At 37.6% G+C, this 17,156-nt stretch overlaps 1 protein-coding gene across 1 annotated transcript; it reads right to left on the bottom strand.

Moving 5' to 3' along the window:
* Positions 1 to 1,009: 1,009 nt before the first annotated feature.
* LOC108567941 lies at positions 1,010 to 15,613 on the bottom strand. The gene is made up of 2 exons (XM_017928756.1): positions 15,459 to 15,613; positions 1,010 to 3,000 (listed from the first exon to the last, which is right to left on the bottom strand). Exons 1-2 carry the CDS (start codon positions 15,474 to 15,476, stop codon positions 2,011 to 2,013), a joined length of 1,008 nt encoding a protein of 335 aa, XP_017784245.1. The 5' UTR covers positions 15,477 to 15,613; the 3' UTR covers positions 1,010 to 2,010.
* Between the last annotated feature and the right edge of the window lie 1,543 nt (positions 15,614 to 17,156).

Raw genomic sequence — 17,156 nt, 5'->3', positions numbered from 1 at the left:
TTTGTTTAGAATAAAACACAGCTTCCATTCCATTATTCAGTATATAAACTGTATATAATAATATTGATTGCCTTATGTTGTTGTTGTTTTTTTTATTACTTCATTTGCTTGCGCTTCGTCGAGAATTTCATAAATTTTTACTATTCGAATTAATAAAATTGCAATTCCAACAAATCATGTACCACAACAATTTGTTCTTATCTCTTTATTAATTATTTATAGATTCATTTAAAATTTCGTCTATAACAGTATATTTTGTGCCCTTGTATTTATTTCTCGTTATTTTATTTTTTAACCTTTTTTTTTCAATATTTTATTATTTAGATAAATACTATTTAAATTATAGCCATTCATATTTTAAAATTATCAAACAATCCATGTGTACTGTCTGTGTTCTTTATATATTTTCTTTCATATTCATTTTTTTTAATAGCACCTGTAAAAAATATATCATTTTCAATAACAGAGAGATATATAGAAAAGAAAACAAACATAAATAAATAACGGATATAAACTAAAAGAAAATATTACATATTCCTTTTCAGTTTTTCTCCAGCATTTCTATCTTCGTTTATTTTTTCTTCTTTCAATCGATTTCATTTCAAAGTAAAATTCAATTAAAATAAAAACTGTCTGTGATGAATTGATTTAAATTTGCAAATAAAATTCGATGCGTCAATTTTTAATTGGATCCTACCTGGGATCCAATTGAAAAGCGACAGAAACATTCGTAGGAACGGAGAAAAAATATGTAATATTGCATTTGTATTTGAAATAAATATTTAATATAAAATTTGTCATGGCAAGAAATTTGTGTACGTACAAACAAAATAAAAATATATAACTGTGTAGACATTATATAGTATTAGCCATTTATTATTTATTTATCAGATTTTCGAATTAAAAAAAAGAAGTTTTTTTTTGTTATTTGTTCAAATTGTATAATTTTTGGGACGGTTTTTGAACAAGTATCATTTTATTATTTATTTAAGTTTGAATAATACTGGCTCAGTATACTTCTTTTTTTAAATAATTAATTAATATCTTCATTCTTTTAAATAAAAACGGCCAATGTTGGACTAGATGATGAGGTTGGTCCCCGTCACTGCAGAAAGAGCCAATCAAAATAATGTTTTTTTCCAATGTTGTTATTGTTGTTGTTGATACTTTGAAGTAAGATTAAATATTTAGTTGGTAACTTGCAAGAAATAGTGAACAGTGCGATCTCCGTTGCAAACCGCAAGTAATTGAAATGTTTTAAAAACAAATTTTGTTAGTTCTTACATACGTTTGTTAGTGTAAGAAATAGCAATTTTCATTATTTTGCGCTTTGCAAGAGAGATTGGTTTGCTTGAGAGATGTAGAGGCTGTTTCTGCTGTTACGGGGCGGCCTGCTTTGTTTTAATTTTATAAAATATTGCCAACTTGATAAAGTCACACGATTTAAAATATATATGTAACATATATATAATATATATATAATATAATATTAATTAGTTATTTACAATATTTATATAACCTATTTAGAAACTCTTATATACATTATGTACAGGTATAGTATTTTGTTTTTTTTACACATTTAATAAATTATGTACAGAGGAATGCCCAAAAAACTGTGGGTCGAGTAACACCAAATAATATCATGAGAACTCAATTTGTCTTCTTCTCTTCATCGTCTTCTTGCTTCGTTCTTCTTGTTTTGTTTGTTTTCAATTTGTTATTCAAGTTTGAGCGAAATATATTGAGCGATCGAGATCAAAGTAACTGTCAACAAGTTTTAAGTTTGTCAGGAAGTGTCGAGCCCGCACACCGTCTTAGGTGCGACGTTTGGTGGGAGACCGATCCTGTGTACCTATCGGCTAAATGTCCAATCGCTAAGGTAAAAAACTTTATAAAAATAAAAATAGTCAACAATTATCAATCAGCTGCACAATTCCTGCACTGCACTAAATAGGTTTAACTAATCACAACCTGAGCGATGGGGTGGTGGTGGTATCAGTTGGGATGGTGCTACGAACCCCCGACGAGTACATGCATGAAACCGTCCCACTCGTTCTCGGATCGGACCGTCGCACCGTTAGCGTCTTTGTTCCACTCGAACTCGCTGGTCAGGCCCAATTCCGCGTAAAGTTCATTGTTGTTCAGCGATTCGAGATCCGTCTGAGAGGTGAGACTCAGCACGGAACCCCAGTTGATGGGACGCGTCGTGTCCATGTCATCCCCAATGCCGGAGTCGGTGTCGGACGTTGTCTGCGGGAATGGCGTCGCTCTGCCAGAGCTGGAGGTCATCTCTCTCAGGCTGTGCTCGTAGCCGCTGGGCTCGGGCACGGGGTTTGGTCTGCCAGGCGGGGTGAGTTCAGGTAACGTAGGATGGTAGGTGGGTTCGGGTGGTTCGGCTTCCATCTCCCTCTCGAGCTTCCTCAGAGTGTTGCAAATCAGGACGGACCTTCGCAGCGAGGGATCGTTGCACTGCCTGTACCTTGCCAACTTGCACATGGATAGGTTGAGGACGGCCAGTCGTCGCTGCCGATAGCACGGCACGTGGCACCATCGCGTCCTTCCATCGCAGCATCTCGTCCGTACGGGAGGCGCTGCTCCCAGCTCCAGGTAGCTCTTGCCGTTCTCTTCGCATCTTATGGTCTGCTGCGGTGGTTGGTAGTACTGCCAGTAATCAGCTTGATACCGGGTCGCCGCCGACGTGGCGTACGTAGGCTGCTGGGCGAAACGCGCTGGCTCTGGCGCGCTCGAACATTTGTCATCATCGGACAAGTCATCGTCGAAGTCCTCATCATCCTCGAAGTCATCGGAGAGGAGGGTAGCCGCTAGCGAAGGCGTCGGGGATCTCCATGCGTCGCTCGGTACCGCCACCGCTTGCAAACGTGCTATGCAATCTTCCGCTTCCCATCTTCCGTTTTTCGCTGGGGACGATTCTCCTGGGGCTGTCGCTGCTTCTAACTTACGCTTTCCTGTGGTCGCTTGAAGACCCATCATGGCACAATTCTGCAACAACAAAAAAACAATACTTAATACCGAAAACATATTTACAAAAATAAAAAAATTTGACATCAAAATAAAATTATGTATAAATCTATTAAAATTATTACCACATTTAATTTATCATTAATTAATTTGAATAGATTATTCAAATCAAAACATGGATATTATTGGTTCTGTATTAATCATATTTCTTTGATTGTAAAATTCATAAAGGTAGCCAAATAAAGAATCCGAATAATCAATTTCTCCCGCCCCCGCGATGCTCATTATAATAATTACGGTTCGTCTCGTTGTGCGTGCGTGTGTTTTTCGGGGTTGCTGGGTACCTCTATCTATCCACAATTGGTGACCGGCGTGGACGAACAAAAAATAATAATAAGAGAAAGAAGGGTTCCGACGGAGAGAGTACCTGAAAATTTCATTTCGGGTCGGCTTCAGAGGGAAAGGGACGCAGGTATAAATGTAGAAGACGGTCGTCCTTTCGAGAGACACAGAGATAAAGAGTGAGCGAGAGAGAGCGATGCGCCCAGGTAGAAGAAGCAAAAGGGGCCCCCTTAAAACCTGACGAAGAATAACATTTGGTGGTTACCTTTTTCGGTCCTTTTTGGGGATCCACGCCGGCTCATCTACCTACTTTTCGGGGCATATGGACCCCCTTGTAAAAGGACGGGGCCCAAAAAAAAATTAACATCAGGTATGCGGGCGCACATTTTTGGGCATTCCTATATATCTGCAGCCCCCACACAAACATTTGCAATAAACAAATGATGGAATTTCACGATTTCCAATAGCTTTATTTAATAACTTTTAATTTTAACAAAAGATAAAATAAAAACGTCATCATTGTTATTTATTTAATCTTAATTAATTATAGAGTTTGGTGATTTCTTAAGGTACAGAATACCTGAGTACATTTGAATAGTAGTGCGATAAATATATAAAATATGGATATGCGAGATTAATGCAGCAGGAGACAGGGACTTGGTGGTAATTGCACAAGGTGTGTGTATGTGCGAGTGTGTGTATGATTGTGTTGAGCATGATAACCTTGAACGGTTTCTCAGGCAGAGTGAGCGGCCTTGTGGCCACTGCATCTAGCAGCAGGAATATAGTAGAAAGCTGCCCATTATATAAACATCTAACAGGCATAGGAGCTGTTTTGTACGCTCACTTTATTTAACGCAAAGCCTACTTAGACTTAGTTTAATGCACTGCGAGCTTTCTACGTCTGTTTGTACTTCGTACTCTGCTCCAAGCACTAATGACGTGCATAGCGGAAAAATACTTTTTCACCATTACGCTTATTATTATTATCATCATCATCAGCAGCAGCAGCAGCGTTTCCTTCATGTCGAGCTTTCATAAAATTCCCGTTCTTCCGAATGCACATAACACATACACGCATTCAAAAGCGCTCAAAGTATTAAGCGTAAATAAATACTCTCAAAGTACAACGATTTCGCTAGTTGCAAATAATACAAGCAACCAGCACTACGCACGGAACGGAACGTGAAACACGTTTAAATCACAATTCTCGTAATACCAAAAACAACAGTTGAAGAACCCTCGCAATTCCACTTAATTGTATTTTCTAATACGTAGCTCCCAAACGAAAAAAAAAACAAAAAATAATAATGTATATCAAATATTCTTCCAAATGAATTCCACCATTATGTAGAGTTCTGAACCGGAAACCGGATATGCCTAACGGCAGGGGCAACATAATTACTTGGAACATCTACGAATTTCTACGTTTTCCAATTGCCGTTTCGGCTCGTATATGTATTATATTTTACCAAAATTATCTATAGCCGGAAATGAATTTTCTACCGCACGAGAAGAAAACTGTATGCTTCGATTTAGTTTTCAGTTTTCATCTGCGCTCACGATTTTCCCATGCGATTTTTATGGCTTCGCTCCGTCCATAAAACTCGAAAAAGTATTTTCCCGCGCACGCACATGACCGAATCTAAACTCTTTTTTTCAATGCGAATAAATGTTATATTTATCCATATCAACAAAATTCGTTTGAATTACAAAACTATTCAAAGGTTAATAGATTTCTATAATATTTTTCAAATATGTTCGTACTTAAGCTATGTTTGTTACTATTTCTGTTGTTTCATAATTAATTACATTTTATATATTGTATAACTTATTTTTTATGATTCGTTCAATTTAAATATAACGGCATTTGAATTAGACGTTTATAAACTTAATTCAAGATTGTATTGCCAACCATACAATGACATGTGCGCATTCGAAATTCCCTCCGTTTTTGTTGCACGGGGGCCGGTTTTTTTTGTCCGCCGCTCCCCCTCGTATACGGATGGTATAACGTTTTCGCTTTTGTAATAATATTTCGTTGGCTCTCCCTACCGAAATGACAGGGGGCTCTTCCCCTTTTTTCCTGCGGAGCGCAACAAGAGAGGAGAGCCCCATACAGACACACGCACACGTGATCTAGGAATATGACAAATGAGAGGGGTGGGACCTGCAAGCGCGGCCGCCTCCACCGCCAACGTTATCATCTCGCGGAGTAAGGGATTTTTGCGAAATTAAAACAGGGTGGAAATGGTTATTTGGAATTTTGCCTAATATAAGAAAGCGAGCGTGGGCGGCGCACGAGAGGTGGGGGCTGTTTCCAGAGGGGAAGGTGGCGCGAACGGGGCGATACGGGATTCCCCACCGCCGTCGTAGCGGGGGCGGCTCGATGAGGAAGAGGTGCGCACGCGCGTCCGTTCGATTCCCTTCTCTCTAATATTAGCAATGAGCCACGGGGGTGGCAGAAACGAGCGCCCCCAAACCGGTGGGATCTAATTAAAAATGCAATACCTGCGGAATTCATAATGAACAAATTCGATACAAAGCAAATGGAACCCACGACAGCCGATTTTTATTTTAAATTGTCATTACTACAATTATAATACATTACTGTATTCTTCACGCATATAGCATAATAGCAAAAGCAAAATATAATTTCGGACATTCAACTGATACATTTTTATTAAAAAAATGATTGTTGTTTCTATAATTTCGATTAGTAAGTGAAATCGTGACTACACAAAGATTAGAGAAGAATCAAGCTTGAGTTGCAGTTTCTGTAGTTATCACGCGTTAGGTTCAAAATCGCGAGATTGTTTTGTTGATTATTTAAAAAAAATATAGTAGTGTGGTATGGAGTAGATATCATCAAACTTGAGATAGGTCAGGATCATAAATATGTTTATTGTTCGAGATTATGAAGTGAATGAATGTGCGAGTTTATGTGTGAGTGCGCGCATAAATAAACATAAAATTTATGTTTGTTTCGCGTAAAATATATATATATGTATCAGTCGCGTGTAGTACGACAACCGATAAGTTAGTAGTAAATACTATCGCCGATTGTGTTTCCATTATGTAATTAAATAATTCATAAATTTAATCGGTGCATCGTAGTGGCAGAAGATGGCGTGAAACCGGAGATAGGGAAGAAGAAGAAACGGAAGATGCAGCCTGAGGGAGAGAGCAGAGACGAAGGGACCAAAAAAAGTAGTACGAGTACGGGAAAATTTAATCCCCGGTGTCTAATATTTCAAGTTGCGCTTTCGCTCTCTGTCTCTCGCCCTCACCCTACTCGCTGCGTTTCGAACATTTTGGAGTTCGCTGCATGATTTACAGATATAACGTTGGCTTGGGTACCTTCCTCCCTAATAGCGCAGCAGCCCTTCGAACTGCTGCCATGCGAAGGGCTGCACCCCAGTAGGGGCTCCACTCCGGGGCCCCCTAAACACTAATCCCTATACCAGCATATAACGTGGCAGACTATTTTAGTTTTGACTCATTGCCGACGGGCTTCTCAGAATTTTTAGGGATATTTCCAGACTGCCTTCGGCGTTCTCTTTCTCTCACTCTTCGTGTCTTTCTATCACTCTCTGTCTCATCACACATCTCTTCGTCGCTCGCTTCGTCAAACAGCGCGCTTCAACCACCCCCTCAAACCCTCCTAAAATAATCATCGCGCGAATACTTTAATCATTGTAGATTCTTTTCGCAAAATTCAATGCGAACTTCAATAATTAAAATAATGAAGGGATTTTAGTTTCTACAGATGCATGAAAATTGCATTCGCCAAAAAAAAAAAACAGAAGACTTTTCAAAGTGGTAAAATAATGAGACCCTTCATACTATTGAGCTTGATAGAAAAACAAAATGAGAAATATGCAATATGTCAAAATATAATGCGAGAGATAATTAATATTTTTATCCATCCATGGTATTTGTTGCTTATAAAAGTTAAGCAACATACTCACACATGGCACTTGAATGGGGGAATTGTAGGAGTATGTAAGATTTTGGGAAAAAATAATGAAGCTCAATAGCCCTTTGCAATAATTGTTAATAGTTGAAATTATCTGTACGTGTTTATGTTGCAATAAACATAAATGTTTCGTATTATGTGAATACGAATAACAGATAAATTTAATAATGTGATGGGGGCAATCGTTAACATTTTTTTTCAAAACAGGAGTTTAACAGTTGGAATTTAAGCATTGAAACGGGGTATTCGCATTAACGGATCTCATTAGATTTAATGATGTAATCTCCGAAATCGTGTTCAACTAGTGGCTTTCATTGAAATTGTGCGCGCGTGAATGGCAAGCTCTTAATTCATGCAACGAAAAGGTTGAAAAGCACTGGATTCCTGGTGATGTGCGAGTCAAGTAGGAACTGGACTAGCACACATGAAGATGGAGATGCAAATTACTAATTTTTTCAAACTAAAAAGAAAATAAACTCCGAGAAAATAAACTATTGAGATTGATTAAAACCGCTTCGGTTTCCTTTTATTCGCTATCCATTTTTTGTTTGTTTTTATTTTATTAATTATAAATCTAGGGCTGTAAATTCTGGGATGAGAGGGAATAACAAACTTTCGGGAAAATTTTCCCCTCGCTTCGCTCAAAGCTATATTCCCCATTAATTTCCTCCAGCGAGCCGAGTGGTGGGAGCGGGAAATAGAGGGAAGAGTGTGTATGTGTGTTGGTTTGGTTGTGTGCGAGAATGAGAGGGTGAAAGAGAGAGAGAGCTTGATGAGGAGAGAGAAGAGGAGAACAAAGTTCAAAACGGCCCAAAAATATATTCCGAACCCTCGCCGTTACCAATTTACAGAGCGGGGCTTTTATAAAAAGAGCTCCCGCACGTCCTGAAAAACCTCAAATGAAAAAAGGAGGAGGCGGCGGATGAGGAGGTGGTGGTAGAAGAGGCGGCGGTGGTGGAGGAGTAGGAGGATGACTAGTGGCAGTGGAGGCGGAGGAGGAGGCGACGGCAGCAGAATAACAGGGAGCGGCGGCGGTGAAGGGGTATGCGGAGGAGTAGGTGGATGGAGGAGGAGACGGCGGTGGCGGCAGCAGTGGCGGCGTACGGGAAACATAATATAACGTGGGGAAAATTTTCGTTCGAAATCAAGCGAACAGCGGCGCATTTTGTTTTTGCCGGCTCCAACGTAGGCGCGTTGCCATGGAGACCGGCCAATGGCAACGCCGAGTCTCCCACCACCACCGCCGACGCCGCCGCAGCGCCGCGAAAGCTCCACACGGCAACACGACACGCTCTCATTACGTAATGAAACAAAAATTTTCCTTAAATCCTATCCGCGTCAATACCAGACACGCAACTTCAAACTTTAGCAACATTTAACGCAAAGCGAAGCAGCAACATTGTTGCTGTTACTATATAATATATATATAGAAATACAATTCAAACAAAAAACATTAAAATATATGCTTATATACATATACATATATATAAATTTGTATGTTTCTAAAAAAAAATAGTACTCGTTTCAACCGTCACCGGGCGTAAATTATTAATTCCTCCGTTGTGCGCGCCAATCGCAAGGCCCTCTGCGCAACTACGGCTCCGCCCACTTCGCCGGATATCCGATATCAATACTGCCAACCCTCTCTGTTCGGTAGAGAGAATCGCTGAAAATAATAATAAAAAAAAGCACGTGGTTTGCGAGTAATGTAATTACGCCCTCTATGCTTCTTCCCTTTCGCCCACAACTTTGTTGTTGTTCAACTTCTTCCTTTCATCATTTCTTCCACCCCCTTTATTTTGGAGCTGTCAAAATGTGTGCGGCGCGACTGCACGTGGTGGGTAAATGTCTTCTATTTAGACAATTGCGCCTAGTTGCGGTTAATTATGAACCACGGCCGAGAGTCTCGGGCCGCAATGACGGACCTCGAAAACAGTATCATTACGACTGCACACGTCATGAGCGCAATGTTACGCTGTGTCGATGGGTCCGCTGCTGTCCGTCTTATATATTTCTTTATATTCACGTTCCAAAACGATCGCCACTCTTCGAATTACAATCTCTGTAAAAATCGGCAACACTCAAAACGCCAAAAATCATCGAAACCACGCGAAAAAGAGAGAGCTAATCGAAAACGCAAATAAGCTTAGTTGCTATCGTATTTGCGAATGAAATGATAACATTCAAGATGCATGACACTCGTCTATCGCATTTCGATAAGGATAAGGAACTGAAAAGAAAGGATAATATGTATTTGTTTGCATGTAATCTATCCACTTGGGGATTCAAAATTTTGAAAAATATTATTTTAACACAAGTCGTCAATTAAATATTAACAGCCATTAAGAGAGTATCTGAATAAATTTGAAGGTTGTCAACAATATTTTTTCAACATATTTGCAGATATTTATTTAATGGATATTTCAGGATAAAATTACATATTATTTAATAAAACAATTTATAATTATATAAAAATACTATAAAAACTACTCAATATCTATACAGAATTGCCAAAATTTAGAAAGTTGTCAATCGACAATGAACCAAATGTATTTACAAAGAAATTTAGTGATCTATATTAAAATATAAAACGAAGTAGACGATATTTGATAAAATATTGTAAATTAAATTTTAACAATTATTTCAATAAGAATTCTTAACAAAAATTCGGCCAAATGATTATACAGAGAGAAATAACCATTTTCATTCGTCTTTTGAAGACAAGATCGATTCAATTTGAGAAAATATGAATGTATGGTCAGATTTATGGCAAATACACTTTTACAATATTTATTATTAACAAATATAATTATCTATATGTATTTATTTAATGTTTGTATAACTATAGAAATTATCATTATTAAGAATTTACTGAAAAGCGCTTTGTATTTCTTATTTGTACAATCGAATCTAGTTGTATTAATTAAATTTGTTTCCATTAATTATAAACTGAGAGTGGTAATTTCTCTCTTGATATGGTTAATGTAAAATTTAGTGATAAATGACGCAACAGTTGGTATCTGTGATGCGCGGCGTTGTCACGTTGCCTGGAATTTCCCTTTTTTTATTGCGCATTTAAAAATAGGCGGTTGCTGTGTCCACGTGCAAGCGGGCACACACATTCAAACAAGTGAAGATAGCCGCGCGAGGGTCACGTGACGCGTCGCGAAGCATGCATCCTTTTTATTCTATGCTGATGGCGTCTCTGACTCTCTCGCTCCGAGGACGGCTTTCGCTCGCTCCTCGCTTTTTTATTCCTCATCATCATCACACAGCATATATTCGCTTGAAGAGATTGCATGTGCGAGGAGAAGTACATGAGCAATGTACGTCGGGGCCAGCAGCAGGAGCAGCGAAGGCAGCAGGCCGAGCCGAGCTGAGTCGTACCACGCAGCAGGAGTATCTTTGCACTCTCGCTAGAGAAAAGTTCATTCTATGGCCTTCTTTTATTAGATACAATCTAAAAATATGCGCGCTCGGGCGGAGTCGGACGCGGTCGTCGAACACTTGCGCCGTCGCGTCCTGCCTCGTGCTCCGCTCTACGCCAGCTGGATTTCTCTTATCTTTCAACTGGGGCCCAGGCAAGGGGGCCGCCTATAGATACATAGAGTCGTACGCTGCCTGCGCCATAGATACGCGCCCAGGCGAAACTCAACCTTACCGAGCGTAGCCGAACAGAGCTGAGCGCTCAGCTCACGTACTACTATGCCATTCCACTCGCCCCATCCAACTGCTCTTTCTCTCTCTCTCTCTCATTCTATATCTGTCTCTCTCTAGCGCACGTACACACACTCCCAGTATTCTGGCAGAAATATATTTCAACAATATTCTTCCCTACTCAGCTTTTGTTTCTTTACGTTTCAAACTGGTAGAATTTTGAAAAAAATTATACCCAAATTTATAGAATGCGCGCTTTTAAAATTTCCTTGATACGCAGCGCACTTTTTTTTATATACGAATGTTTTCATCACAAACGTCGAGAGAGGTGTGTGCTAAGATCCGTTTCACATGGAGCGGACACAATAATGCTTGGGAATTGTTTGGCCATGGCCTGGAATGGTTCTCTCTATTTTTCATTCTGTTTGCTGTACATATACATACGCTACTTCTCTCACTTCTTCTCACCATAGTTCTCTTTCTATAGATACGTGCACATACATGCAGATATCTGGGGTTGACATAACCTTAAATGAAAACAATGTTATATGCAGCAACAACATAAAAATGGTACTATCTCTGGGTGTCAGGTTGTTTGACACACCGAAGTGTTAGATTGTTGGCGGCCGATTGAGTAGTGTCCGCCGATAATGCAATAAAAAAAGCACGAGTGGGGCGGCGGCGGCGCCACGTGGTCTTCCCTGGACCCAATCGCTGCTATCGGAAGTGCGACATTACCTGCTCTCTCTGCTCCTTCATTCATATCAGGGCCGTTTGTGTGTGTATGGAGAGATAGAGATAGGTCAGTTCCGCCCCCTTCTGCCGCGATTGATTGATGGATCTCTCGTCATTTCGTATACATGTATATAGAGTATGCAAGAGAGAAAGAGAGAGAGCTTTTATGACGTTTTTATTGGCCCGCGCCGATTATTTCCGGTGCAAGTGCGCGATTGTTTATATTTACGACCTGTCGATTTTTCACGGCCAACGCACCATTATCACACATTATTACGCGCGCATCGCACCAGTTTTACGCAAATCGCGTTACTTAATGAATTGGCGCGTTCCTCTCCATTTCGCTCTTCTGCTTGTTTTCATTGCGTTTTGTTTTCCTCCTCTTTCGCTCGCTCGGCCATCAATTACACGATGTCATAACCATCATCATCAGCATCATCAAAGCGCCGCCCAGCAATTAGCATTTTCACTTTTCGGACCACGTGCACCGCGTGCAATTGACAATTCTCCTGGCGCGAAGACCATCGCAATCCTCTGACCTAGGTCAAGCTCTCGAACGCCAATTACGCGCGTTACACAATTCCCTCCTCTAATTGCCGCCTAAAATACTCATTAAAGTCAGCCGGAAGTCAATGTCGTCGTAAACAAGTTTCATACCTCTCCTTTCCTTCTCACATCCCAACTCATTTCAATCTCTTTCACAACGTTAACTATAGTAGTTGTGTTAACCAAATTTGTCTTTACGGCACATTTACTAGAGTATATATTAAAAAATTGTATTAATATTTAAAAAAAATCCATATACTACCCAACTTATGCATACAAAAAAATAGAAATTTATAAATGTACACATTTTAGGTATTTTTTGACAAATATTGTCTGTATACAAAAATGTTTTTAATTTTGGAATTCATGTTAATTATATATTTTTCTATAGTTTCTAAAAAAATATAAATCTTGCTTCGAATATTCGAAATATTCTAATATCCTGATTCGGATACGTATGACACCGCAACGCTTGATATTTTTTTTTAGGTCGAGGTTCGAAAATTCGCCACTGACAAGTTGACTGTAATCAGACGTATATAACGATGCTTCTTTCTATATGCAATGTGGTTTGTACAAGGCGTTGCATAAAACGAAACAAAAAAATGTATATACTGTTACGAGAACGTGCGCCGCCTGATTCGTTCGCTAGAATCGATGCAATGGATTATATAAGACTGTTTGTCGTGTAACTCCTCCATCGATGGGTATGCATGTCTTCGCGAGATTTTGTTCTCGGCGATGAAGAAGGACGACGGAGGGGAACCGTGAAGCTAATAACACAAATATTCCAAGAGCGTGCGAAGCCAACCGTGAAGATTTAATGAAATTAAATAAATTACGCTCATATTATTTTTTTCGTGTGTGCGCGTCTAATTCTTTTGTTTCATATTTCATGTGTTTCTCTTAACGAAACAAAAGATTTTTTGAACTATTCATGTTCGTTTCGTGCATATTCGAAAATAGTCGAATTCAAAAGTTCCAAATTTTGTTTTTTTTTTTAAGTTTATGATTGGCGATGTTGAGCAAGCAGCGGAGCCAACAAAAATTGAATACGTACAAAAAAAATAGGATAATAAAGAATGGAGGAAAGAATAAATAAAAAGGAGCAAAAAAATACAACGAAGTAAGAGAGAGAATACGAAATTCTATAGCGGAACTAAGTTGTTCTCTTGTAAAAGAACTTCTCTCTTCTGGCTTGCTGGCCTGCTTTCTACTCTACACCTTTACCGTTTACTCTCTAGCTCGGTCTAACCTAAAAACTAAGCGACGTCGCACTATACGAACTGGAGAATCTCGTTCTCCGTCCACAGCAGCTTCGGCGTTGCTTAACTTTTTCTTAATTTGTTTTTGTCGTCCGCAAATATAATTGAAATAAGCAATATAAAATTTAATACAATATACATATGTGTATATAAATATATAACTATATATATATATATATATATATATATTGATTGTTTATGTGAGTCCTCGGTGTAGCGGTTCTAATAACATGGCTTGGTGTCGTTGCTATAGCGACAGTGGGCGTAACTGCCGCTGTACACATCAGAATGACAGAACTTCATTCAATAATTCCACGTTTACTGCGATAGAGAGCATCTCTTTATAGAAAGGTTTTAGTGTATGCTGCGAGGAAGCAGCGCGATGACTTCATGGTTCGCGCCACCTCCGCTACAACCTAACCCTAAAACATTTCGAAAAACGAAAAAATAATAATAATTAGCAACATATAATTACACTTAATTACAAAAAACATAACTTTACAGGAGAAAGAGAGACGAGCATTTGTGTTGATGCACATACATGTATGTACGCGTGTATGCGAGTGTGTAACAAAGCTTTGAAATTTATTGATCCAATGCGCGAACAATACGAACGAATCGAGCCGCACATTAAAATTAATTTTAACATAAAGTTCGTAACTTTTGGTAAATTACTAATACTAATGCGATCAATACAAATTAATTTTTGAAAAAAAAAAATCGATAAAAAATTACATTTTGTTATATAAGAAAATATAATTCGAAATTTTGTATGGTAACATAAATCTTATTGGATTTGACTATGTTTTTGTTAATATAATAGTCCAATGGGATTCTTTTGGACGAAGTCTTATGTTATTAATGTTTTCAATCAAATGATTCTTCGTTTTTATTAAGTATTGGGAAGAAGTGCGGGAAATGTGAAGAAATTATGAACAAACAGGATGCGAGCAGCAAGAATTTTTTTGTTTGAATATCGTTTTTGAATGAATTTACTGAGCGTTAGGCTCCGCCCACTTTCAACCACATGTAACGGTAGAAAAGCGAGCCAATAAACGCGTCCGATAATCATAGTCGAATCGACGCGAACGTCAAAAACTTTGACGTTTCCAATTTGAATTCGAATTATAGTTTGTCTTTTTTTTGTGCGTACTCGTCGTACGTTGTTTTTCGTTATAAATGAGCGATGGAAATTTACAGGATTGGATGAAGTTGTGTGAGAGTCGTGTGTTGGAAGTTAGCTATCGTCGTAAACAGCGTTTTGTGTGCGAGTGTGAGTCTGGTTGTGTGGCGCCTTCCCCCACCGCCGTCGTCGGCCCCCAAAGTCTTGGACTTGCAGAGTCGACCGGAGCCGTGCCGTGCCGTTGCCCAAGCGGTGGGCGCGCGCATCCCACGGCAAGTCCCAAGTCCAAAACTCCGCTGGTCGACTGTACGTAAAACCCATTTCAATGCACCGCCGATTCCGCTCGTTTTCAAAACAAAACACATGCGGACACAGATATCGCATAGGTACATAACTAGATCGGCTTTGACAGTTGTCACGTGGATCTTGGAATTACGCGCGGATTCAAAAATCGCGTGCGCGCCAAATTCCACCGAAAAAAAAATAATAGTAGCAGTAAAGAGTTAAACTGAAATACGTGTATTAGTATATGCGGGAACGATCAGAGAATACCACACGAAATACAACTAACTTTCGAAAGGCGTTCTTGGTTTTACCGGAGCGTACTTTATATTGAAAAAAAATCAAGAATATCCATGAAGCATTACACAATCGCTCAAAGATGTGAGGCAAAAAGAAAATCCTATCTGACTGTAAATTTTCCCCCTTAGAATCTTATATAAATCTACAATTCTCAAATGATTTTTTCCCACTAAAACTTTTCTTTTTCTGACTTATATTAATTATTATTATTAATATATATATTTCTTTGTGTGTATTCGTAACGACTTACCTGAGACTCAAACCACATTGTTTAATTGGGACCGATGGTAGTCATCGTTGTTGCGTAGTGCAACATCGTCTCTCGTCGAACGCCGAACAACGCACTATCACAAATTCTGTATGAACTAACACGGAGCGCTACACAGTCTAAACAACGCTACAGTCGCGCTCAAGACCGGTCTGAGCGGTTCGACTACGTTCGGCTCGACTCGTCCGGGCTCGGCCCACCTGCACACGAAAAGGTTAGGTTGGAAATATATTCTAGCGGGCGAGTTTCAAAATTATTTTATGCTCTCGCGTCTCGTGCTTTTATATATATTAAAACATCCAAGAGACGCGAAATATTTTCTCGAAATAAGTCAAAAAGCACGCTCAGAAAATTTTGACGTTCGAATGAAAAAAATACATGCAATTTTATGATTTTTCTCTTAAATTTGATTTTCTATTGTTTATAATTGAAAACATTGTAAACATTTTTTATCAGAAATATAAAATATTTACAAATTTTGAGTTTACCGATAATCATTTTCATTTTAGTTTGTTACAATTACAAGATCACAAATATGTTTTTTTTTTGTCATTCGCCACAAATTTTTCTTGTAAATGAGAAATTATAATACAAGCCTTGTATTGTTTTGTACCAAGATAGTAATTAATACATTTAAATTAACTTCTAGTTGTGCTAAAAGTGAAAAAAAAATTTTTTTTTTTGCCAATGTTCTAAAAATGTAATCAAATTTTGACTACGACGTTGTTTATTGATATTTTAAATTTATTTACAAATTTTCATTAGCATTTTCCAATATTTTTAATTAGAACAAAGTTTCTTACAATTACATACAAAAATATACAAACATTTCCATATAATTAAAGCATTTAATCAACTTATAGCATAATTAAAAGTGAAAAATTATTTTTTTGGCCAATGCATTTACAAGCTCAAGAAATACTAGTATATTTTTAATAATTGTCTTTTTTTATTTTTTATTTAATTAAAAATAAAAGATTTGTATACATTTTTACATTATTCAGTTTTATTTAAATTTGAAGACAATTTTAAACTCAAAGAAAAACACAATTTTCTTTTTGTTTTTACTTATAATTAAATATAAATTTTGACATATTTTTTTTCAATTTTTGTATGCATTAAATTAATTCATGTTTTATTAAATAAAAATAAAATAAGAATAAGAATTGAATAATTTTTTTCCTCTTTGATAAACATTATTTTCCTTTTGAATGCATTTTATTAGAATTACAAAACACACGTACGCTAAAATTTGTAAGTGATACATATGTAATTATCATTTAGGCTAATATACGAAAACTGTATTATATTCAAATTTCTATAAAAAAAAGATGCAAAAAGTTTAGTCATTCGACATGTCACTAAACGTGTAGTTCATCAAGGACGTTAGTTTTCATAGTCGTTTGTATAAAATATCATTCGTTTTTGAAATTTTGTATAATAAATATTCTTACATTTTTATAATTTCAATCGTTTTTTTTTAATAAATAATTATAATTTTTCAAATTAAGTTATTTAAAAGTATTTATTTCATAAATTTTGGTAATTATATACTTGTCCAATTAAATTAAGCATATTAAAGAAAAATAATTATTATTACAACAATTATACAATTACATTAACAATAATTATAAGTAATTACAGACAAAAGAAAGTTGAATATAAAACACATGAATCATT

Source organism: Nicrophorus vespilloides, unplaced genomic scaffold (genome assembly GCF_001412225.1).
Source record: "Nicrophorus vespilloides isolate i.1.1-1 unplaced genomic scaffold, Nicve_v1.0, whole genome shotgun sequence".
Classification (NCBI taxonomy): Eukaryota; Metazoa; Arthropoda; class Insecta; order Coleoptera; family Silphidae; genus Nicrophorus; species Nicrophorus vespilloides.
Note: the sequence above shows the minus strand (reverse complement) of the source record. Positions and strands in the feature narration are given on the sequence as shown.